This window comes from Apostichopus japonicus, chromosome 15, assembly GCF_037975245.1.
Source record: "Apostichopus japonicus isolate 1M-3 chromosome 15, ASM3797524v1, whole genome shotgun sequence".
Lineage (NCBI taxonomy): Eukaryota > Metazoa > Echinodermata > Holothuroidea > Aspidochirotida > Stichopodidae > Apostichopus > Apostichopus japonicus.
Window position 1 is genome coordinate 7,457,953 of NC_092575.1, and position 26,847 is coordinate 7,484,799.

General features: G+C 37.7%; 1 protein-coding gene across 1 annotated transcript; it reads left to right on the plus strand.

Annotated features, from left to right (window-relative positions):
- Positions 1-1,925: 1,925 nt before the first annotated feature.
- On the plus strand, positions 1,926-26,723 carry LOC139980614 (WD repeat and SOCS box-containing protein 1-like). Its single transcript, XM_071992377.1, has 8 exons — positions 1,926-2,781; positions 13,158-13,326; positions 14,686-14,954; positions 17,402-17,631; positions 18,038-18,210; positions 18,771-18,884; positions 22,144-22,254; positions 22,816-26,723. Exons 1-8 carry the CDS (start codon positions 2,742-2,744, stop codon positions 22,991-22,993), a joined length of 1,284 nt encoding a protein of 427 aa, XP_071848478.1. The 5' UTR covers positions 1,926-2,741; the 3' UTR covers positions 22,994-26,723.
- Positions 26,724-26,847: the final 124 nt, after the last annotated feature.

Consider the following 26,847-nt stretch of genomic DNA (forward strand, 5'->3'; position numbering starts at 1 on the left):
ACCAACTGTTTTTAGAGTGTACACACCTTGCATTTCTGATGCAATATCTCACCTCCCTATACATCACAGATAGGGAAATGAGTTAATGGAAACCTACCATGCGAACTGCGAAAGTGTAGCAAATGTAGGGTAAGTCTTTAATATGTTTGTTAGGTGAAAAACAACCTCCATATCATTTTAAATTTGTCACAGGGTGTTGTTTCCGTAACAACTCCCTGGTTGTACCATAACAAAACTCACTGAACTAATGATATCAGTGATATCATTAGTTTGATATCATGTCACAGTTTCTACTCTGTCTCGTGGTCCTTCTGGCGGATTTTTAGTGTCAGACCAACACAGCGCAGTTACATTCTAGTGGTCTATGTTAGTAGTAAGTTGAGTCTCGTCTATATCGACATGCTCAGTGATTAACGTCCGCCACGTATCACGATCTTGCGCAAGGTTTATTGCTTCCTCGAAACTGTTAATATTAATGTCCTTAAATTGCGACTTTATTTTTCCAAGTAAGGTAGTCACGGGCCTTCCTACTGGTTTAGCAGCATGTCTCAGTGCTTGAGCGTCCTCCTGGAGTCTTGCTACATGACCGAAAAATCTCAATCTTCTATATGCGACTATGGGTGGTCTCTGTTCGTCCCATAGAAATTGAAGTACGGAAAATGACGTCTTGTGACATATACTGAAGCCACCCATCCAACTGGTGGCGCTTTGCTTGTACGGCAAGAAAGTACCGGCTCCTATTACAAACACTATGTCTTTGACGTAACTAAAGTGATAAAGTTGATAAAAATAATTCCAAATGGTGATATCGTGAGCCGCATTTGGGTGCCAAAATCTTTTAAAATATGGCAGTGGACTGCAGTTTCACAGGTAATTCTTAGGAAGCGATATTATATGCAATAACATAGGAATCTAATTACTTTACTAGTGTCGTCTGCTCAGCTGTTGTATTGTTGTTCACTGGACCCTACATATAGTTAGCCTAGACCGACCGCGGCTGTCTTTTCGGATGCGATATGACAAAAGCCTAATGTGAAAATTTTTCACCACCCCATTTTACTTAAAACTCTTTCCCTAACGATGAGATCCACATACCAGACTAACATGGGATGACGGAGTTATGATGTCCTGAGCTTATCAGTAACATTTCAATACTAGGAAAAAAATCTACTACCCACTTTGCAACATTGACATTCAACTGAAAACTGCACATGCACGGACTTATATGGAAGTATTACATAAAAGTAGGTGTGCATGGGAAGGGGATGGGGCCAGGAGGGAGAATAGCCTTTTCACGCCATTTTCCAGGGACAACTATGACACTATTTGAGTGGAGCACTAAAATAATACAATCAAGAAATATGTGTCCCATGTGCCTCTCAGATACCGGAAATGACACTTTCCAGACATAAAAAGTTGCACAAAACACTCCTCTTACACGAGTAATTAGAGGCGAATAAAAAGTTTTCAAAGTTGGTTAGAGTATCGTGCTTACCACTCTGGTCATCGTAACATTGCTCTGTAAAGTACACTTACTCTTTCGAAAAAGTGGGTAAATTTAAATTCAAAGTCGAATGCATAATGTATTTATGACGACGTACAAATGATCTGGCTTTTTGCCATACAACGCAAAGTGCCATCACATTTTTCAATGCTTAAACACACGGCGATGCACTGTGTCAGCGTTCTTCCTTGTTCAATTTCTATGGTTCGTCCCTACGGCTTACAACCCAACAGCCAATCACATTTACGTATTTAGCCACGCCTATATATGTGTGTGTTTGCACGATACTATACGATATGTCTTGGTTTTGCACGTATGTATAATTACACCCGTGACGTTTACGCGTGTGCATGTAAATGTACAGATTCTGGCGAACAATAACATTAACAACGCACTATAATACTCTATGACCACGATGACTTGTACTGTGCTGTCTGTACTGCCTGCATAGAGAATTTCATGATCATTAAACTGGAAATTGGAACTGTGGAAGATTACTGTTTGGATCGACGTTCCGAAGCATTTGACAGTTAGCGATTAATATTTAATGCTATAGCCTCAATAAGACTTGTTAATGTCATTATTGAAAGCTTAGATTTTGGTTTCTCACCGATTTTGGACTCAAATTTAACCAAGTTTTAGCATACTCTGAGAATGGATCCTTCAACTGAATTGAAGACGATCAAAGACATGTAGGTCCACTGTCGCCTGTGAACGATATCATAGGCTAGCTGTTATGTCCAATTGATATAACCTGCTGACGAATATTCATTAAGCTTTTGAAGTTAAACCTATTCAGTTGAATTTGTCTTGTGGTTGAGGTGTGGGCCAGACGCCATAAGGCGGAGAAAACAAACAGTTAGAAATTGCAGAGAATTAAAGTTAAAATGAAAATAACTTTATTCCGTGGGCCGTAGCCTAACCAAAGACTAGTATTGGTGAAACTCATACAAGAATACTACAAGTACTAGGCCTACTCAGTACTACTACTAGGTCATAGTCATACTGTCATAGGGCCTAAGTTGGCCTCCTCTTTCTGTAAATTTACAATTAACTATTGTCTTTATAAACTTGTATGGTTAAACTACAGGAAAAATTGGCTGAAAACATTTTGTGTGCAGTTAGCGTTGCTTCACTAAAATTACAGTGTAGGCCTGAAGCGAGTATCCGTTAGGCTTCGAGAACTCTGCATCAAGTGAACGAACCATTTCTGATTGCAGTTCTCTACAGTAAAGGAATGACTGAAAATTTTCAATTCGTTGGACCGGATGACATAGGTAAGTGGAGTACATTGATAAGTGGATTTTAAGGTCTGACCCTTTCATATCAGCAGGATACTGTGTACTGTAGGCTATTAACTTTTGGCTTGGCTTATGGTGGTTTCAGATAATCTCAGCACACGGTACCGATTACTTTCTGCTGATAAATTTCTGGCCTAACTTTAGAATCCGTACCATATGAATGGGAAAGCTTACTTCGAATCGGCAGAATAAGGTTAGGGGTTTAGGAAGTAGGGTTATGGGTTAGGAATTAGGGTTAGGAGTAGGGAATAGGGGTTAGGAAGTCGGGTCGAATGGTACGGATTCTAAATTAGTACCAAATTTCTGGTTTACATACATGTACACAACATTTTTGTTCAATTTTAGGATACCAAATCCAGGATGATAAAAATAACATGGGAGAGTATCAAAGAAAGTTGAGAAGGAGAGTTAGACTGAGTACATGTCAGGGAAGTTAAGCTGCTTATAATTTACTGGAGGCACAGGTGTTTGTAATAAGGGATCATGTAAAGAAGTACATGGTGGTCACGGTCGACGTAAAAGGCACAAGGAGGCCGTGTAGCCATGGAATAAGTAAAGTATAAAAATGGGGTCCGCGTATAAAGTTGAAACTTAGGGAGACCAAATTATTCCATACGGCAGCTACATTTTACCTTTTTCACGACATATTGAGCCAAACAGCCAAATAAAGTGGCGCCGTTTAACTAAAATTATTGGCCTAACTATTAGAATCTGTACCATATGAATGGGAAAGCTTACTTCGAATCGGCAGAATAAGGTTAGCGGTTAGGGAGTAGGGGTTTGGAAGTAGGGTTAGGGAGTAGGGTTAGGGAGTAGGGTTATGAGGTAGGGAATAGGGTTAGGAAGTTAGGGTCGAATGGTACGGATCCTAAATTAGTACCAAATTATTTTATCACTGCCACTTGTACTAAATCATAATTCCTCTTCAGAAACTAATCTATATCATGCATGGCTTATATTTAGGTACAGTATTTAGTTGTTTGATTGTATTGATTCTGGTAGGTGCCATAGGACAAAACTTTAAGGACAGCAATGATCACAATCTGAAGATATTGTAACCCATGCATCTCGAGTTCAAATTGTTTAATAAATTCAAACTGTATTTAGGTAGTCTTATTGATGAACCAAAAAGCACATAGCTTTTCGGAATGTTGTTCAACCCGTCCTCGGTGGTTTGTACAGCTCGAACATTTCCTCCCTCTATAGTAAGTTTCCTGTTGCTAAATATTACATTTAAAGACTGTGTAATGTCACTTGTAGTTATTGTGATGGTAGAGAGTAACTTTGCGAAGAACATTTATGTTCTTTTAATATGGCAATCTCGCTAAATTTGCACTGTGGGTTCAGTTGGATATATCCTTCAGCTAAAGGTGATTTCATTGATGATTAGACCAGATTCTACCAAAATTAGACAGGAATATTCTTGTATAGGTTGGCAATCAAAATGCTCATATTCTGCTTGAATGGGTAAAATAATCTGCAAAAAGTGTTTCAAAATACGGAATTGATGTTTTCTTTGTGTCGATGTGGCAAGATTGGGCGTTCCTATTAAGGCTTTGTAGATTCAAATTGTGATCGAAAAAGGTGGTTACAATTTGACTTACGAGCACATCAATTACAGTGTCTGTCAGTGCAGCTACATATGTAGATCTGTACACAAATTTAGGTCATATGTGAAATAACCCAACACTGACTGGATGAACAGTGTGATTCAACCATGCATTTCAGAAATAAGATATATTTACACCATTTATACCATGGCAGTATTGAGTGGGACCATTCAGTATGATATTAAAAATATCCATTTTATTGTTTCCTATTGTTGTTGTCTCCCCTACAAACAGTTAATTGGTTATATATCCTAGGGCAAGACAAGCCACACTGATTTAAAAAAAAAAAAATGTCAATAAGTTGGTTCCCCACCCCTGCCCCTCGTATGACCTGGTTGTTGAATGAACAGGACACTGGCCAAGGCCTTGTTTTGACACCTTTGTGGTTCTTGCAAAATAGAGCCTGCAACATCATTGATCTTCTTTTTTTTGCACTATGCTCAAAGTGTTAAGTACTTTGAATAGGAATTGATCAATCATAAGCACCACCACCGATGTCTTTTCAAAATCATGACAGTGGGTGCAGTATTAATTCTGCTACTTGTGCAAAATTTATTTGATTTGTAATTTGTACTGAACTGTGTTGATCACTTCACTGGGTGGTTGCTAGATGTTACAAGTTCTATATATGAATCTAATAACAGGATATATATGTGTATGTGGAGTCATGAGCTGAGGGCTAACTAACACAATAAGCCGATTGATGGCATAGATTTCATTGCCAAACTGCCCTGTTCACTCTTCATGTGAAACCATGAGGCATCTTACTTGCTCTCTGGAGAAAAAAATTTAGAAAATGGAAATGGCGAATTAGAATAACTGCTGAACAGCGTTTACGGCACTAAGTTTAATAGTCATGTATGTATACAAGAATATATTCTTCACTTAACTATCGTTACTAGAGATACTTGAATTGAGATCCCTGTAGGAAAACGCTACTTCAATTTTGTCAAACTATGCAAAGATGTACATTTATATAGCAGTTTTTTTGTAGTATTTTAGACGCAACATTTAGACACTTCCATGCTGCTAGTACACAAAATTATTCACCCAGGTTGGATTCCTTAAAAAAAGTTCCGTCATAGAGCTGTGAAGCAGTAACATGAAAGGAAAAAGAGATGGAACGGAATGATACTAAAGTGATTTCTGTAGCTCTGCAGCAGTAACAATATTTAGCTAATTGCTGATTGAATTGGGTTCTTTCACAACATCCTCTATGAACAGTAAGTACTGTAAGACTGTAAGACTTGCAATGAGGGGTGGATATATTACTTTTTATGTCCCCATAACCTGCTACATGGAAGAATTTAATTGAGTTGGGAACTTTTACATCCTTATTCTATTCCTACTGTACTTGTATGCCTGCCAAATACACTCCTGTATGTCCATGTACTTTACAGTACATGGATAGTTGTTTTTCTTCCATCATGGTTCCACAGTGTCCATATGAGCGCATTGTGTGAAGCATGCTCAAATACAGCAAACTATTTACTACAACTACTACTCAACTGTACAGAGAGTGGAATTGATGACTTGTGATAGACACACGCTGTGCAATCTACTGCACAGATGGCCTCTCACTCTGCAGAACGAATGAAACTCTATACAGGTACAGTATACACGCAATCAGTACAACCATGGAACAACTGAACGTTCCTTGACCGTTTGGGTTTGATCCATGGAGGGACAAGCTGTGTCCACATTCCTGGGTGCCCAGTGGACCAAGCTACCGTAAAAGAATCAGCAAGTTATGATATGAGCAGGTGATTATGATAATATATAATATGTTAACTGTATTACACACAGCTATCCATAATATAAGTGAATTAATTATGTACAGTAGTTAAGGCAAGGAAACTATTATCTCTCCAGATGGTCATCTGTTTCTGAAGTAAGTCTTGGACAAATTTCACTCAGTTGCTTCTACGGTACATCATTCACGTAATTGCTGCCTGTCCGTAAATATGTCACGAGTCACTAACAAAGTCTTGTAGTCAAGTTTCTTCTCTCTTCGAAAAGAGAATTGAACAATTAAACCTGATTGGAAAAGAAGGTTAGGGTTATATCAGTAGAACTAAGAACATTAATCTAGCAAGTGAAGGCTTATGTTACTTTAAGGATCTTAATACATGTATCAGAGGGACTGTAAATTCAAGGATACTGTGGTACAGTAACTAGTAGTAGATGTAACTTTAGACCAAGTAACCTTCCTTCTGGTTTCAAAAATATCTACAGAGAATGCAGTCCCAGATAAGATTTTAAGGATTAAAATCCTTTTCAATCACAAGATATATGTGTATCTGGCTTCTGAATGGTAAATTTGGACGGGAGAGAGCAGTGACCTTAGAGAGGGGTTTTTTTTCAGGGGGAAGGGTTTAGAGGGGTGTGGGGCAGTGCAAGAATGTTACCAATTATTAGGCTGAGGTAGATCGGAGTGCGTATTTATAGGAGACACTGAGATTGGTCAATATTGTCAAATGTTGCTAAATATCCAAAACCAGTAAGTTCTTTTTTTTTTCTTTTCTTTTTTATGAGGGGGGATGAGGTGGGGTGTGTTTTACAAATAAGAAGAGTATGTGAAGTTATTTGTTTTGCCCTAGTTAAATCCTGATCATGAATATATAGGTGTAATATATATGATCATTGATCTGTCACTGAGTGACAGAGTTGATAAACATATGGTAACCACATATGTCAAAGATATGAATCAGACAGCCGGTATGAAAACAACAAAGCTGAGTGCAAAGTACATTTACATATACAAACTGTGTAAATATACCTTCAATATACGTGGGTATTATATCTATATGGTACTGACTTCAATTCATATAGTATACAGTAGTATACATGCTTTCATGAGGCCATGGTGTGAGTACACATTTCAGCGTTGACAGTGAGCTCTGTGGGACAGAATGTTTAACTACTGTAGATGTATATTGACAGGCTTACCAACTTATGTCATTCAGTAAGTTCAACTTACAAAGTCTTGCAACTGTTGCTATGTATAGTTTAGACTGGTGACTTTGTTATTGACACAATATTAGACTTTTCCTTCTCAACTGCAATCTGAGCAAAGAGAATGTACACTGATTAATCTGTTGTTTGTTGTTCTTTTGATATTTCTATTTTTACTCAAATTACTACACAAGAGCCAAACAATTTATGGCTAAAACAGTAGAACAGGATTTGATCTAGTGACCTCCTGGTTTATAAGCCCAACCTCCTACTCTTTATATTTAATAAATACTGCATAATTCATTATGTTGCATAACATTCTAGGCAGCCTGTGTTGATTGAATGGATTTAGCCTGTACTAGCCTGTAGCCAATTGACAAAAAGTGTCAGTATGTTTTTTTAAATACAGTGTGGCGATATGCCAACTTGTGAGTAACCACCGGTACAGAAAGGAAATTTTACAATGATCTAGCAGTTGCTGGTGGATGTCTTTTTATGTGTGTGTATGTGTGTGTGTGTGCTATAATACTGTAGTCTGAACTGTGAGTATTAAACAAACATTTACTGTTAGTCAAGGTTACTACTACAGTATATCACTTTGTTTCGTAATATTATCCTGCCTCTCCATCTCTCATCCCTTCCTCTCTTCCACAACCCCTCTCCCCTGGGGAGGGGGGCTGTATTAAAACCATGTTGTAACAGGATGTAAAGCAGCTGCTATATACAGTACATGCCATTAGACAGAACATCAATTTACTGGTCTCTTGGATTTCAGCCAAAACATTTACAGACAGGAATACACATGTTTACTGTGTACATGACAATGACAGGTGTAAACGACAGGAGAACATGACAATATTTGCTGTGCTATTCTTGAATGTAATATTGCAATCAGTGTTGGCTTGGCCATACTGCATAGATACATGTAGGCTATCACTTAATATTCAGGAAAACCATTTGTTATATTGACCTGCATAGGCTGCTAAGCTTCTAGGAAACAGATGGTGGCATACTCCTAATAGAGTCTATATCAGTCAGTCTGACCCTGAATGTTCTCCTTTTGGAAAACTGCCAAAAAGCAGTAGGAGAACATCTTTTTTAATATGTTAGCAAAATAGGATCTGATCTTTTGAGGCAAATTTAGGCCTCCCAAGAGCTGCAATACAAAAATTATTTAAGTTCTACTGAGTAAAGAGGTTTGCTTACAAGTGACAAAAAGTTCAGGCTCTCATAACAAAAAATCTGCACTGTCATAATACGGAAAATTGATGGTGCCATGAATGGCGGCCAACTTGTCAGCTATCAAGTGATGGTGTGGCATTTAGCAAACTGGAGAACTTCTACCCTAGAGACTTAAGAGGCCACATTACTTTTGTGATTTAGTGTGTAAATCAATGGGGGCTTTTAATAGGCATATACTGTATATGCTATCAGATAGGCTAAAAGATGTATACAAGAGAAAGTTCTGTACACTTAATTTGTGAACTGCCTTCAGAGCTCACCGCATTGCCAGACAGTATGTATATATTATAGTTGTTAATACAGTACTGTACCTGCCTCGTGGCTGATTCAATCACGGAGGTCTGTGTTACCTCCATGATTCAATTAATATCCAATGATCTAACTACTGTACTGTACTGTGGAAGTGCTACTGTACAGTAAGTACAGTATGTAGGAGTAAGTTATTTTATTTATTTGTACCATCAATATTAATTTATATTTTATAACATGATGATTATTAAATTAATATACTTAGTAATATATATATGATAAATGATATGCAATAATAAGAATTAGTACTTAGTAGTACAATATTACTGAACATGTCTATGGAATAGTTTAGTATTCAAATTCTCTGTGTACTGTAAGCAGATTTGAAGGCATGGAACTGTGTCTCATACAAACTATACAAAAAAAAGTGCAAATACTGTGTTCATATTTTGCACTTGTATAGCAGGTTGCATATTTTTGCATGGCATTTTGCTGTGTGATTCACAGATAAAGTATTCCCCTACATATTCTGTGTATAATCAACACACAAAAAAAAAACCTACTTTGTTTTGTACCTTTATTAGTACTGTTCATTGTGCCATCAAAAATAAAGCAGAGTTAATTGCACTGAGCAATATATTATTGACTGAGCTTTATCCAGGTCTGTACCTCTTATCCTAGTTTCATTGGTTCAAATCTTGTTCAATCAAATATATTTACTCTTTAAAATTCATCCATAATGTTCCCCCTCAGTTTTCTATGCATGATTTACTTAAATACTAAATATATGTCAAGAAACAGTTTTCTCTTGAAACCCCTTCCCTACCACTATATATACAGTATGGTTGAAATCAAACAATGGAACTGGGGCGTGAATTGTGCTTTTATGGCACTGTGCCAATTTCTGTAATAAAATTGATTAGATCCAGGGATATGCCTCTATTTATAGAGATGTCCCTAATAACATTGAGTTACAGTAAAAACATGTTCAACTAGAGCTTCCATGTATTATCCTCCTGCTAAGTTCAGTGAAATTACAGTCTGAGCTACCAGCCTTGGCAGTTACGCTCACAATTCAATCAATACTGTATGCACTGAGATACTATATGAATGAGATGTGAGTATTATGGTTCTATTCCTGGACATGATGTCATACTGTAGGCTTCAGCCATATATTGCAGTCAATAATGTATACACTGAGATACTATATAATGAGATGTGAGTAATGTTTCTAATCCTGGACATGATGTCATAGGCTTCAGCCATATATTGCAGTCAATAATGTATACACTGAGATACTATATAATGAGATGTGAGTAATGTTTCTAATCCTGGACATGATGTCATAGGCTTCAGCCATATATTGCAGTCAATAATGTATACACTGAGATGCTATATAATGAGATGTGAGTAATGTTTCTAATCCTGGACATGATGTCATAGGCTTCAGCCATATACTGCAGTCAATAATGTATACACTGAGATACTATATAATGAGATGTGAGTTACGTTTGCCTGGATCTGTTCGTCATAGGCTTCCGTTGTACTTGGGTTCTTTTAATTAAGTTCCCTATTCAGGGCTTTTTTCCAACGTAGTAGTTCAACTGACCATTGTTCTCCACCCGAAGAGCCCATGTGTGAAAATACTCACAATGGTATTTAAATTCAAAGTCTAGCAGTGCAATGGAGGGGTAATGATGCATCAATCATTTCAATTTGTTATTTGCTAAAATTACTGCATGTTTTGCGTTTTAAAAACAAACATACATGGTGAGTAAAAGGTGCATGTTGTTGTAATGCTGGCAGGTTTATCGTCACAAATGAGAAAAAAAAACCAAACTCAAAACAACAGCTCAAAAGTATTTTGCCTATGTGTGCAATCTCATACATGTGGCTAACGTGTAGTAAATTTATCCAGGCAGTACTACAGTTTTCAATATTTTCAATTTCTGAGTAAGCAATGTATTTATGATTTAGAAAAGTAGGAATCAAGATCCTCACCAAAATACATCATGTTCATTCAAATTGAATGATATATATACTGTAGATCTATTTATGTGGCCAATTATGTATTTCCTTGTCCATTAATATGCAAACAACTCCCTACAAGCACTGTACAGTACATTCATGTACAGTATACCAAGGTTACATTCCTTCTTTAATACATCCTTGTAGTACTAGTGCACACTGCCACTCCTTACAATCTCACAGTCCCAGCTATGTTCAGTGAGCTGTTGACAAGTATTCTAATTGGTTGATATCATCTCATGTACTGTTAGAGGGGAAAATCTCAGCTTCTTCATTGTGGAAGCTTCCCATGCCACATTCCAATACATACAGCTCACATGCCTTATTGAAGCTGTACAATACAACTTCCCAATTTCTTGGAATGATAACCAGTTGCTTTTAAGAAAGCCTACAGTAAGATGTGAACAATGTTTTTAAGATAGACTTTTTAAGAAAGCCTACAATTAGATGTGGACAATGTTTTCAAGGTAGACTTTTGAAGAAAGCCTACAATCAGATGTGAAGTTGTGAACAATGTAAGTTTTCAAGGTAGACTTTTATGAAAGCCTTCAGTAAGATGTCAACAATGTTTTCAAGATAGACTTTTGAAGAAAGCCTACAGTGAGATGTCAATAATGTTTTCAAGGTAGACTTTTGAAGAAAGCCTACAATTAGATGTGAACAATGTTAGTTTTCAAGGTAGACTTTTTAAGAAAGCCTACAATAAGATGTGAACAATGTTAGTTTTCAAGGTAGACTTTTATGAAAGCCTACAATAAGATGTGAAGTTGTGAACAATGTTAGTTTTCAAGGTAGACTTTTATGAAAGCCTACAATAAGATGTGAAGTTGTGAACAATGTTAGTTTTCAAGGTAGACTTTTTTGAAAGCCTACAGTAAGATGTGAACAATGTTTTCAAGGTAGACTTTTGAAGAAAGCCTACAGTGAGATGTGAACAATGTTTTCAAGGTAGACTTTTTAAGAAAGCCTACAATAAGATGTGAACAATGTTAGTTTTCAAGGTAGACTTTTATGAAAGCCTACAGTAAGATGTCAATAATGTTTTCAGGGTAGACTTTTGAAGAAAGCCTACAGTAAAATGTGAACAATGTTATCAAGGTAGACTCTTTTAAGAAAGCCTACAATAAGATGTGAAGTTGTGGACAATGTTATTTTTCAAGGTAGACTTTTAAGAAAGCCTACAGTAAGATTTTAACAATGTGTTCAAGGTACTGTAGACTCTGTTTATTTCCCCCTTTAGATATTTAAGTGGGTAGAGACTAGTGACCATCATGTTAAGTCGTTAGTGCTACGAAATTTACTTCCAAAAGCTCTTCTCTCACTGTGCCTCATCTCCGTTGAACAGATTGACTCTACTCTATCAACTCTACCTATAGCCTGCAGTACAGTATAAAGACAAATTTGAAACATTTTAGAAAATTGCAACTACACATACCCTCTAATTAAACACTAGTTAAGGATGAACACAGACCAATTCAATGATTTCTTTTCTACACGCTCGCCTAAGCTCTAAGTCATGATATCAAACCAGGGAGCTGCTACTCTAATGCAGCTCCCTGATCAAACTATCCTTTCCAGACTAGTACAATACTGTAAGTGTGTGCTCTCTCATCATTGATACCAGCACAAAACCAAGTTTTTATTTACTACTACCCTCACATCTGCTGTATATAGCCTATAATATTTTACAGTACTTTCCTTGACCGGACAATTCGTTTGTGCATATTTCTAAAGTTTGATATTACTGTATTTCATCCTTGGAAACTTTTCATCCAAGCAACAGTAAAGGATCTCCAGATTTCAATGCAAGGTATGACATTGTAGAATGGACAATGACATACTGTTCTTGAGGTACAGGTAGGTCCTACTGTACCGTATATCACTGTATGAAATTACGAACATGGACACGTAGAGATTTGAATCATTTTTGTACTTTTTAACATTTATACCTTTCCAACCAACATCCGGGGATGGGAAAAATTTGGTCAAACGCTGCCGAGCAGCGATTTTATGGATGCAGGATGGTAGTTTCAACCTAGAAGAACATCTGCTAAATTTATACTCGGTAGTAGACCACTGACTTTGATTAATACGACAGTGACTATCCACAGAACGGCAGAATGGTGGCTCATGTTTAGAAACGACCAGATTTGTTCAATTCTGTACAGTAATAGTCACGGTGTGAGAGACTGCAATGTACAGTATGTAGGACGTTCCTCCACCGTTTTATTTTGATCAAAAGTTATTTCCTTCTCATCTCTTCCGCAGACGAAGCACATGAAATATGCACGTTGAACCCTGTTTCAACTCGGACTGGGACCGTATCTGGCAAGGAGACATGGTCGGTAGCCTTCACACCAGATTATAGCTACTTTGCCTGGTCCAGTGGAAGGGGCATTGTTCGCCTCATACCTTGGATCAGGGATGACAACACATAGTAAGTACAGTGTCGTGGAGCTGCTTTAAATAGGGCAGACCCTGGCTCAATCTGGCCCAGAAAGATTTCCATCTGCTCCACCCTGCCCTTATCAGATATACAGGCCCTTAAGGACCCTGGGTCTTGAACACCCCTACTGGTCTAACCTACACATTGCTCGATCTAGGCAAAGTTAGACTTTATTTTAGTTCCCTCAGGTCCTTTGCTCCAATCAATGTTTCTTTCTGGCTTTGTGGAAGTTTAAGTTCAGCTATAGAGATAAGTTAGACAATGTGTTGCAATATGCATACTGTACTCACAAGTTTTTTGCTTTGAAATGTTATACCTGTTGGTTATGTCGCAACAGAACAGCATCACAATTAAATTTGTTCTTATAAGTTTGAGGGCCTGAAATTTCAATCCAAGCAGGATTTCCTTTAAAGTCAAACTGAAACAAAAACAGATTTAAGGACACATTCAGGACACATTCAGGAAACATTAAGGAAACATTATGGACAATGCTGGACAGATGGACAGACAACTATATATTGGACCGATGAAAATAGTAACGATAGACTGAAAAAGAGGCGATGAGTCAGCTCAGGAGATGAAAGGGCTATGGAGACTAACTGTACAGAAGGGTGTACAATGTGGGTCAATAAGTAAGGAGGTGGTGAATTGGGGGGAGGGGTGGGGGGGAAGAAAAGGGAGATAAGGTGGGATACAAAAGGGAGTGCTGAGGATGGACGGGAAGTGTACTAATGGAGAGTGGAGGAACCGAGAAAGGGGCTACTGTAGGGTGTGGAGAAAGGACGAACGATATTCAGTCATTCCAAATTAAATTTGTTATAATTATGACCTCTCACCATGACCGGTCACCTTGGGTCAATCTTCTTCCACATTCTACCATCCAAACAAAGTTCTAGTAAAATGTCACACAGTTATGTTAAAGTGGTAGATAATATTTCTCCCTAAAGGGAGTGAAGAATCGAGCACATAGAAACATCTGATGCCTATAATCTGACCTAGTTTCGAATGAGGTGTAACAGAAGTGTTAGACACCACCATCGATCCCAGAAAATACACACACAGCTTGCTACTGTAGGTAATTAGACACTAATGTACAGTCAATACATGCAGCTATGGTCAATACCCACAACACAGTGTACATAGCAGCATGGACATCTCAGGTCTAGATAAAAGATAACAAGGTATCACATTTCATTACTGTCTGCACTTTGTAGCGACAAGAAAAAAAACGTCACTTGCAAGCAACGGAATGTTAACTTTTGCAGAGGGCGGCACGCGGTTGGGAGCGAGTCTTTAACGCCTTTAAAGTGATTCACTGATCATCTTAATTTTTTTTTGTTGGCTTTACAGTGATTATCGTGCCTTTAATGAATTTGTCAACAAGAACAATCACCGACCATCTATTCACGAGGAGAGAAGCGAGACGGAACACAAAGTCATCGAGTACGTCTGCAATAGTAATGTGTGGTCACTGGCATTCGGGTCGTCAGTGTCACACAAGAAACTGACCAACACCCAGCTCGGCTACCGTCACTACCAACATCTCGACGACGACAACATCCTGATGTTGGCCGTGGGTCTTCACTCCGGTTCCATCGTCCTCTTCAACGTGTTTAAAAGTAAGAACTTCTCTCTAAGCTGTGTTTGGAGCTTCTTCTGTTTTCATTTACTTATTTATCTTTTTTTTGGGGGGGGGGGCTATTCTTGTTTTTGCTGTTCTTGTGTTGATAGTGGTTTACTGACAATCGGTTAGATGATCAGTATCAGGCCAATGTCTGAGAGATATCAAAATGGAAGAGATTGATTCTTCATCAAAGTGTGTTGAAGCATCCCTATCTCAGAACCCAGGACAGTAGCTCACTTGGTGAAATAACAATAGATGTGTTGTATCAACTTGTGATCAGTAGTTACAGTTAAACAATTCAATTCTTGCCAAAACATTTACTCTTCTTTATATAAAACATGTGTTTCTGTCAGGTTAGGTTTCAAAACAGCTAGAACAAACAACATTACATCTAAAACTCTTTTATTTATCTTGTCAGCCCCCTGTAAGCCACTATCAGTGTTTTAACTCTATCAGTTGCAAGCATTAAGTGTTAATCTGACCCCTGGCATTCCCATCCCCAAAGTGAAGATTTCCAGCCCTTGTTTTAGTTCCTAGTCTGCACAGGTATGATGATGAAATTATTCAGCTTCCTGTGTTCATACTGTTATTACAGGGTGACTAATGACTAGTGATGTACATTCATTCACACACATTTCACTGTACATTCTTGTAGCTGGCCTCACTGAGCGCCTTTCAAATTACACAGCTTGCAGTGAATGTAATACGCTGTCCTTCCTTCCTTCCTTTAAAAAGTCTATTTTCGTCATATTGCAACTGGATTTCAACAAACTGGGTTCCCTTGAAGCAATAGATACTGTATTATTTTGATTGTTAGATTAAATCAGCCATTATTTAGCAATCATACCGAGTCTTGTTGTCCAAATTGTGTATGCAATCAATCAGCCTTATGCACTACACCATATCAAGTTTTTTTTGGTCTAGAGCTCAGGAATTCCTGAATAATTAGTGCAATTTAAGAGCAGTTACTTAGCCATTCCATTCAATTGTTCTGATAAAAGAAAAGAAAAAGCCACGAGTTTGATGTTTTGCTGTTTAGTTTACAAACCTTTAAGGGTTTTGTGTCCAATTTTGCCTATAGTACCTGGTGCAATTTTGTGGTGAACTAAAGCAAAGGGGGGTAAAAAGGAAGAATTTTACGTTTTGTAGGAACCCTTGATGTAATAGTCCTGTACGCTACAGCTTGTTTACAAAAGAACTGAGCCTGTTGAAGGACAGGAAGGATTGCCTCAACGGGAAATCCCGAGTAGTTGCAATTTGAAAACCAGACTTATAAGTTAAGATTTGTTAAGTCTGTTCGTCAAGGTTCTACGTCACTATTTTCTCTTTGTGCTGTTAAAAGGAAAGCCATCTGACTATAGACTCTATAGCGCATTGTTCGTACCTTTCATTGCATTCATAACCCCAGGTATATTATTGTGTTGCCTGTTTATGTTTGCTGTGCACATAAACTCAAAGCATAGAAACGATAGTTTTGTACTGGCGGAACATTTAGTACCTCCTAATCTTGTTGCCATACAAGTTTACTACCTGTGCAAGTTTCTTTCCTGCGTCATTTTCATGGCCGAACGTTTATTCCCTCATTCTCAGACTTCCCTTGTTTCTTCTTCGCCATACAAGTTTTGCTATAAAACATGTTAAAACCATCAGATTCTAAGCAAAGCTGAAACTGCTGTGGTTACTGCCCTAATTCCTTGCTTTGTATTTCTAAATTATCTATGTTGCTATGGATTTTTATTATATAAATCTTGAAATTTGTTATCAAAATTAGTGCTTTATAATTAATTGCTAACAACCCCAAATGAAATTGATTCCATATTCCACACAAATGGTCATAATAGTCTCTATATATACAGATGTCTGTTTCAGAAGGCTGTTCTCTGAGAAGTTTGTTTTTGAGAAATGTTTGCACAGTCTCCTTTTGACTTGTCTGTACAACAACAAAATTCAATCATTCTTTTCTGTAATCTGAGGTAATTTTGTTGGTATAGCACTGAGAGCTGTGCAAGAAGTAGAGATAACCTTTGTCGGGGAAAACTGCTCACTTTGATCTACAGTACCTTTGCCCTTTGTAAAATAGAGATTTGCTTTTCTCTCCCTGGAAGACCCTATAACCTTGAGACAGTTGGCAGACATTGTTCTCGTTTCAAGGGGAAGGAAAGTAACAAGTGGAAGTAGGAGTGTGTTGATTCACAAGAAGCTTGACAATTCCGTTTGGCTGCAAGATGCTGTGAACTAAGTGTATAGAGATTTCACAGTGTTCATGAGTGTGTATAACATGTCTAGGCCATGGTTCTGAATTAGGGGACGAACCAATTTGGTTCCCTCTCCAAGATAACAAAACTAATATTTTGCAAACTTATTGTTTTGTATTTATGAGAGTTATTTAAGGCTCTTTTAGCCAACTAATTTTTGACCTCTGTGTTTTTTTTTCATTGATAGGAGAGAAATTTACCCTGATAGATCACAAACTGGTGGTGAGAAGTTTAGCGTTCGCTCCCGACGGTAGCCTGACGTTGGTCTCTGCATGTAGAGACAACACACTGAAAGTATGGGACGTTAAAGATGACGGGAACATGGTGTGCACCCTCAAAGGTCATAAGGGCTGGGTCCACGACTGTGCCTTCTCGCCTGACGGAACATACATGGCCAGTGTTGGGGCTAGAGGAGCGGTAAGTATACTCACTTACAGTGATCAAAACCCTATCCTCCCTCCCCCTCCCCCCACACACACCTCGATAGAAATGGCATATGTACCCTCCTTATACATAAATCTTGTCACAACAACCGCATTCTCCTACTGCATATGGCCCAAATAGTCAGTACCCTTGGAATATTGAAATTTTCAATGCAAATGTGAGTAAGTAAGTCAAACGTATCGTGGAGAAAGATGTTTCCAAATTGTTCTTTTTGCGGCGGTACAGCAATTATTTCTGAAACACATTTCTTCTGTGTGTTGCTGTGTTTGAAGGCCCTACTGTGGAAAACACATGTAATCGTAAAGCTAACTGCTTTCGCTGTACCCACCAAAAAAAATTGTTTATTTTTGGGTGTTTTTCTTTTTTTTTCTATGTGAAGGTCTTCATATGGAACATGTCCAACTACAAAATTGTGCGCAAGTTAGTCGGCCACTACCACGATGCCGTGAATTGCCAGTACTCTCCAGATGGTGGCATCCTGGTCACTTCCTCATGGGATGCTCGAGCCATAGCTTGGGACCCCTCTACCGGCCAAAAGTTGTTAGAATTCCAGTAAGTCTCTCCGAGTCGTTGTTCCTCTCAGGCAGACCGTGTAAATATCTACGTCGATGCATCCGATGTGACATTAAGATCGCGCGGTGGATTTTACTGGGAACCTATGCATCCTGAGAGATCTTTTCAGGGCATAAAATTGGTTTTCAACAGTGTGAACCAGCTCTGATAAGTTAATTAAAGCAAACTTATATCAACCAGTTGTAGGTAATACTCTTGATGTGTCTGCTTACAGGGGAACAGGTTTACCCCCACCCCCACCATCCCCCCACCAGCCCCTCCCCCTCCAACTAGCACCAGAAAGGCCAGCAATAGTCACAGGTTTCACAACATTTGTTTTTCAAAGTTAAATGATAGCTGGCAATGCTTGGTGGCTTAATTTCAGTTGACTTTCTCAGGTATCTGACAAGGAACTTCTTTGTTGCTAAACCTGCTTTTGTGCTGTATCATTTCGAGAACTGATCTGCAATTCTAGCAGATTTATTAGTTCGGAGACGATACCATCAGTAAATCTCCGTGAATAGCTAGCCATTCGGTTTCTCTGGTTTTTCTTTTTTCAGTCACATCTATCCACCAATGGATCCGGTCTTTGCCGGCGGTGCAAACAATAGTTTTACTCGCGGTCTCTCCATCTCTCCCAACGGCCATCACTTTGCAACCCTCTGCGAAGACGGGTAAGTTCAACCGCGGTCTGTACCGCGGTCGTAGAAGTGTCGATTTAAAAGGTGCATCCAGTTTTGTTTAACAAGGATAAGCAATGTTTGCTTAAATGCCTGCAGAGTGTCCAAAAGTGTTTCATCTCTTCTAAATCCAGTGCAATTAATGGATTAGTAGCCGCAAGGGACAGAGACTTGAACAGTGTCCTGCCTGGGTCTTACTGTAGGACCGGCTGGGTACACACCTGCTACTGTAGGAAACTGTAGTTTGATAAAGGCACAATGTTGATGTTTGCTGGCATGTGACAAAATATCAAGCATTTACAATGCTATTATCATCTCTGGAAACATTCACAAACATAACAAAGCAAAACTGGTCTAAATCTGTCTAGGCATTTCTTTATGGTGAGAGAACTTATTTCACATTTGAAATGAGAAGAGAAAATCTCTTCCAAAAAAAAAAAATAAAAGCATTATAACTTCCTGTCAGTTGCTGCAGTATTATGCTGGAAATTACTGCAATTGCAACTGAATGCTTCTTCAATGCATTTCACCTCCCCTGGGAATAATATGTCTGATATTGGATAACAAGATGCTGCACAAAATTGGGAAATTACGAAACATGTGCAAAATTAGAGCAGTTTTGTGCACACTAGACCATAGTGCTTTAAGTATAATGATAACCCCTCCCCATCCCCCCAAAAAAGACTCCAAATTTCTAGACAAATTGGGAATACTAAATTATTCCCTACTTTCATCACAAATTATCAAGAAATTAATTTCTTTTTGAGTCAGTGTCAATTTCCGCTCTGCATGCTTTCAATGCCACACAATTTTTTTGGGGCCGACTCTTACCATAGACTAATCAATAACTTCCTGATTAGCAAGGATTAGCGAGGATTGTCTTTGTTTGATTAAACTGCAGTTATATCTGTTTCTGGATATTTTTGTCTGGGTCTATCTTTGCAGTACCCAATTGTCATCTAACTTCAACACATCATTTACAACAGATGGTACTACTCATTTTAGGTCTGTAGCATAAATTAGGGACACACTTTGCCTCTCCTCAGTACAATTTGAATACGCTTGTCTCAGGCTGCTGCTGATTGTGTAAGGAGTAGCTGTGGATGATAGCTTTCTGCACAGCACGCATTACCCCAACCCACAGTCATGGAATCAATATACATGTATGCCTTATTTACAATGACATGGCAGTTTATTTACATTTGGAAGCTAATGTTAGTGCAGGTTCAATTTAAAGGACAAGTCTGACAAAACTCATATCATCATTACAAGTAAAAATAAAACAACTGTTAGCAAACTGCTTGTCCACTAAAGAGCCTGTGTAAGAGAAAGTTACACATTATTACAAGTAAATATGGTATTGTCGGGGAATGAAGCCTTCAGAATGTATTTGATGAGAGAGAGAAGAAAAAATATGTCTGACAAACTTGTGACTATGATATCGAGTAGAAGATATATAAATCTTAGGGAGCCTTGCAAAGCCCATTAATAGAACATGGTATATTTAGTTTGCTTTTAATACTCGCCTACCTGACTCCCCACAACTTCAGCACTCGTGTATCTAGTGTGATCTGGTAACCTTTTAAGCAATTGTACTACACCCTCTGACCGACCAATGACACTCCTCTTCCTCCTCATTCTACCCCCATCCCCAACTCCAAAGTGTCTGGAAGGTTACAGATGTCATAGATATGTATAAGATGATGCCATATAAATGACAACCATCCTAGTAGTCACAGCCTAATATTATTACATTGTCTGCTGACTGCATATATGATTGCAAACTCAAAATATGACATTCTTAGAAGATGTTCAAGTGATTCGGTGCAGTTTGGTGTTCTCGTAAGCAATCAAATCAAGCTTTCATCTCCTGTGTGTTTCGAAAAAAATTATAGACCACTGGAAAATATTGTGACGTATCGTCTGGATTAAGAAAGTTTTCCTCCCACAGTAGTTTGAAATATGAATTCCTTTTTATAGATCTTTGGAATTTAAATATGTTATAGCTTGATACCTTCATGAACATGTATTCCTTTAAGTAATCCCTTCCCCCCCCCCCCCCTTCCTTCCTCTCCAAAGTGAATAAAGGGGATATGGCAGGAAGTGTGACAAAATTTTGATTACCTCCCATATTCTCATTTGGGTAAAAACAATTGATTTTCCTCCCAACGGGATTAACATATTTGAATAAGATCTATGGAGTTGTCCATCATAAGCATTTCTCTCACATGAGGCGTTAATCAGGTTTACTGTCCCGTTAAACATCATCTTCATCACCTGCTGTCTCTGTGATAGTTTATTTTCTCCCTGTGTAGGAGTCGATTGGATTCCATCAGCATGATGTAATTGCCATGTGAGGCCTGCATGTCGTGCTTACTGTATGGCTGTATGATTAATGTATATACACACATATATATAAATATAACCTGCAATGTGTGCTTCATGGACACACACGTCACCTACAAATCTAGTTGCTAACTGCAGAGATATTACGGTCTTGCCTCCTCTGATGCAGCGCGCTCGGCATTTGATGTGATTTAATTATATGCATGCTCTCAATAGATTTTGGTTATCAGTATATAGAACAACTGATCACCATGGTTACCCTCAAACGTTGATTTCGTTTTCCCGTATTTGATCCCACATGTAATATATACATCGTGAACGATATCAAATTTTTACAAAACTGACTATTGCATTTATTTTATGTGGGTTACGTGAGATGAGACGCATTATAAGTCTCTGAAATTTAATCACCCCCTCCCCCTCCGGGGGGGTCTGATGTGGTCTGGGGTGGTCTGAAAGAACCAAGGGGTCAAGGGTGTGTAGAGAGTAGCAATGATTTTCTCATTCAATGTGGGGAAAGTCTAGCCATGACAATTATTACACATACTATTGTGCATACTGTGTGCTGTTTAGGCACAAAGATGCCCTTTATACATGGGCCGCCTCTCTACTTAACTTGCTCATCCTTGAAGATATTGCTTTCATTCCCTGGAAAAAAAAAACTTGACTTAGAACTGATGCAAATCCCTATCAACTTCAAATGTTTATATCCAAAAGTGAGATTAGGGGGGAGGATGGGGGGGGTCAAAACCCACCGGGATGCTCAGATTATGTTCCTCAAAAATTAAATTAAATCAACTTTTCCTTTAATTTTTTTGTTTTTACATCTATTTTGCATTAATTTTATGGTAGATTATATTGATGTTACGTTATCAACACCTCATTTTCCGCCATATTCCATTCACAGGTATCTTCGAATCTGGTCTCTCCTCGATAATTCGGACCCGATAGCAATTGCATTAGTGGAAGAGCCCATCTCGTGCTGTTTCTCACCAAACGGAATGGTCGTAGCCGTAGGGTAAGTTGAAAACCCTGGTAGAAGTACCAATTCACGGTGGATTATCATATTTACAGCCCTCAACTTTGTTGGACTCCCCCTCATTTCTCTGGTGTAAATCTGTCAATTTTTGCATGACAACTAAATATCCAGCAGTTATGAAAAATGAGATTGTGCAAGTGGTTATTGTTAAAAATGAATCTTGGCAACAATTAAAATTGTTAATGCATAAACTATTCTGTTCGGCAATTGTGTAGCTTCCATGTTAAGTTGTTTATTTATTTATTTTTTTCTTTCTTCGTCTTCTCTTTCTTACAATGTACTCCACGAACAATTGGGAATACACAATAAAACCCACCAAAACTGAATAACAAGCGCCCAAAATTGAGGTTGACTTGCAGATTGTAACTTTACCTGCTAGCAAAACTGGACCTACAATATTCTATCCTTGAACATGTCTACCAACTGTCACCCTGTGAGAGTAAATGTTAAAGGTACCAATAAATAGAATTTTCAGCTGGTTTTTGTTTATTTATTTTTTATTTCTCTCTCTCTCGCTCTCTCTCTTGTATTTTCATCCAGATGTCGGAATGGCCAGGTCAGTTTCTTTGTCATGCCCATGAGCCAGAACACATCACCTAAACTACAGCACCTGTGTAGAATGGCCATTAGAAAGACTATACCAGATTCACAGCTGTTACTTCAAAGACTTAATATTGGATGGCTTGCAAGATATCTATCCTATAAGCAAATGAAATGAGAGATTTTTTTCTTATTTTAACTCAACCGGAGCTGTTTTAAGCGACGTCTGTGAAAAACTCAGCCAAATTCCTTTGATACGTGAAAAACATGAAAATCATGTCAAAAACAAATAACAGAACGTTTTTGTATTTCGTAACATTTTGCAAAGTATATCCTGTGAGTCGAACGCAGTTTTACGCGAGATGGGTTTCACCTCGTAGACAGTGAAAAAATTCTGTTCGGAGGACGAATACTGGGGTGGAAATGATTTGAGGGAGAGGTTTCTGGGATTCAAAGAGAGATCGGGTCAAATCGGATTGTCAGAGAGAGACACTGCAGCATAGCTCGGAGTTTGTTTCAACAGTCATCCAAGATGTAAATATAAACGATACGGCCTGTTGATATTTGTAAATGTTGTCTTTCACGATATGAAAAATACTTCCCTCTTCCTTTGATGAATGTCTTCATTGACGACAAAAATTAAAATTTCCATCGACTGTTACAAAGTTTTCACGTGGACATACAACTTTGGCCAAGTTTACTCATCTATTCAAAACGGGTACGGTTCAATATTTACAAAGTTAACTGCTGCACACTATGTGACACCTTCCATCCCTGGGCCCTGTTCCTTAAAGACAAACTTACGCTTGATCTTAAGATCCCACTTAAGATTAAGCGTAACTCTTTGTGGAAAGGGGCCCTGGTGATATAATATGCAAACCTATGTTGTGACCAGGTTTGCTCTCCAAGTTGTTGAAACAGCAATATCGGTGTAAAATATATGTAAATATTAAAATTCTAAAACTTTTTATATAAACAGGGTGAACCTTGACAATTTTTTTATTTTTTTCCCCCTGTTCTTCTTGTTAAGTTTATTTTTGTGACATCATGATATGAATCTGTCTGTAACACGTGTCAGTGAAATGCAGCAGGTTGGAAGATGTCTCGAAGCTGTGATCATGCATTCCGTAATATACACATGCAAACTGATGCTCATCTCGATGGCCTAAAATCATCTCTGATCTTTTGTAAACAGAGCTCCTCCCATGGTATCAATACTGTGCATTCATGTCATTTGCTTCTTGACGATTCTTATGGCAGGATAATCGAGATTTGTGTTGTATTTTTATCGTGTCGGCGATGCCGAACACATAGAATGGATTCATATGTTAGTCTCGTTCTAGTAATGAATTTCAGTCTTGTTTGTCGTTTGTACATTTTAAAGGGCTCGAGTTGTCTTGATACCTGTGACAGCTAGTGTGTGTTTCTGTGCACCAGTGTCCTGTACATTACATGTTGAGGTTATTGATTGCACAATGAAGACCAATAGGCAATCGTTTACAACACATGCCTGCATGGGTCCGTTCTCTTGTTCATAAACATAACGTGAAATTGCTCAATCTTTTGCAAAAAAGAGCTAATTCCTGCCGAAAAGAATGACCTCATAAAAATAATTTGATTATAGGGAACCCTTCAACACAGTTAAAGATAATTTAGACCTATAAGATAGGCATCAGTTTTTTTTAGTGGGTGGGGGGGGGTGGTTAATAATGAATGCATTATACGGTTTTACTAGTATGCTCATGTCAAAGTCAAGTCTTAAATTCAATGGAGGTCGAAGGTCAAACAGGTCTTCAACTCCATTAGTGCTAGAGTATATAATAACTGTCAAATTTCTTCACAATAAAATTGTTCAATTTATGGGACAGGCAAGACGTTTTCTCAAACATCCCTGTCATCAAATTTGATGTTCAAACTTCATATGTTGATAGTTGTCAATGTTTCCTTAGAAATATCATAACCTGTGCTGTGGATATTCTTATTGGATGAACCCAAGTAGGCAGGCATACATACAACAAAATCAAATGCCAAAATTAGAGGAAAAAACATCAGTTTTACAGGGCTTGCTAAAATAGTCACACAAGTTTCATAAAGTAAGTTATCGCTGGATTGGTGGTCAAAATTACTCACATAAGGAATAGGATTATTATTATGATTATTATGATTGGTATTAGTGCTAACTAAGTTGGACATTCATACATTTGACATCTAACAATTATAAGATGGAATAATGTGACGTTATTAATTTTTTTTTTTTTTTAAGCCTTTGAATTTTGTTTCTTACAATATACTATACTGCCTGTGAACACCATTACACTCATTTAGCAAGTTTGACCATTTTGCATAGCGCTTTTCAATGCAATATCAGATCAGTAATACCCTGTAAAATATCTTTAGTTCAATAATCTTCAATAATCTTAGTTCAAATATCTTTAGTTCAACAATCCAGCAGCCAAGTCTGATGTATTGCTTGTTTACATCCTTTGTATTTATAACACGGTTTTGTTAGTTCTGAGTTTTGAACTCATCTGAAAGTTAGTTAACTGACTAATGGGGCTCTTGTGATATAAATAAGAGAAATTTTGCCTCGTTTTTTTTTCTTTCTTGAAATATGTTACTTAACAACAAACAGCTATGCTTTGCATAATATACCAATTTAGTCCTTACTGGACTGAAAATAATTGCTACTTAATAACCACAGGTACATCTATGATTAGCTTGATTACAATGTAGAAGAGCTACTTTGCTGTTTCCAAAGCTACATCAGATTCTTTTGCAGTTGAAATTATGTTATTTTTTGCTACAGTCATTCCCTGACCCAACAGCACAGTGAAACTAATTTTACAGTCTAATTAAACTAAGGTTTTTTTTCTTTTTTTTCTTTAGTTTATTTAAAAAAAAAATCTTACTCCTTGCTGTCGAGACAGAGCAACACTGTAAATATATGGGTTTGTCATTTTCTCTATATTGCAGTTAATAATTCGTCTGTGCTATTTGTCACATATCACTGTACGTTGTTATCCTTGATATGAAAGCAATCTCATATTTTGTGGTCATGTTACTGTACCCACCTCTCAAATCTGATCAGGAAGTTTTTCATTTACAGAAAATAAACAAAATCAAACAAACAACAACTTAAAATACAGAAGAAGAAAACAATATATATATATATTTGGAATCCAGCACTTACTTATACTAGGCATGACTTAATATACCAGCATATACTTATAATGGAAATGAAGGTGGGAAGAGGGGGGTGAGAGGAGATCACCCTCCCCCCTGCCTTTCTTTTCCATTCTTTATTGTCTTGGTACTTTCGACCGAGAAAATATCTTCACTGAAGGTTGTATTCTCCCTAAGTCTGATGTTGTAATGTATCATATTTGCTACCTCAACTTGATTGGTGCATAAAAAAAGGTGTGTTCTCTGTCAAAAATGAAATCTTATGATAAACAATGGGTTCCTTTTTGCACCTATTGGCTGTTTCCCTTCCCTCTCTCTATTGGTTGATATTGTTTAGAGGAATGCTTCTGTTCTGTATGTTATATATCTCACTGCATGTATTTTTTTTCTTCTTCTTTGCATTCTGGCGAAAAAAATGCACCGTTTTGGGCTCGTTCCAGTCATGAGAGACATAATGAATATTTATCATATTGCTCGTTTCCAGTCACTACAAGGAAGAAAACAGTTTTATCGAGTCATCTGAAATCATATATCATTAAATATACAATGTCTTCATTTTGTTTCTGTTACCCAGCTTAATGTGTTGATGCGAGCGTCCAAATTGTTCTCAGCTGCTTGATGTTGGCGTTGTTACCATTATTGTTTACAATCTGTCAAAAATCCAAGAAGACGATGAAAGTTTCAAATTGAGTACACACAGTTGTTTAACATTACCAAATAGGGCACACACAAAAAAAGGAATGCTTGGTGGTTATATACATAACCAGTACATAAAGTAACCACAGTGGACTTGTAACCAGCAAGGTATTTGTAGAGTTTAGTCTACTCTGTGGTCTATAATATTAATAT

Excerpts from the sequence above, each read along its gene's own strand:
- LOC139980614 (XM_071992377.1), top strand. The coding sequence starts at position 2,742 with ATGACTGAAAATTTTCAATTCGTTGGACCGGATGACATAG. Across the intron at positions 14,955-17,401 it reads CCTCTTCAACGTGTTTAAAA|GAGAGAAATTTACCCTGATA; the intron begins GTAAGAACTTCT and ends TTTCATTGATAG. Across the intron at positions 18,211-18,770 it reads CAAAAGTTGTTAGAATTCCA|TCACATCTATCCACCAATGG; the intron begins GTAAGTCTCTCC and ends TTCTTTTTTCAG.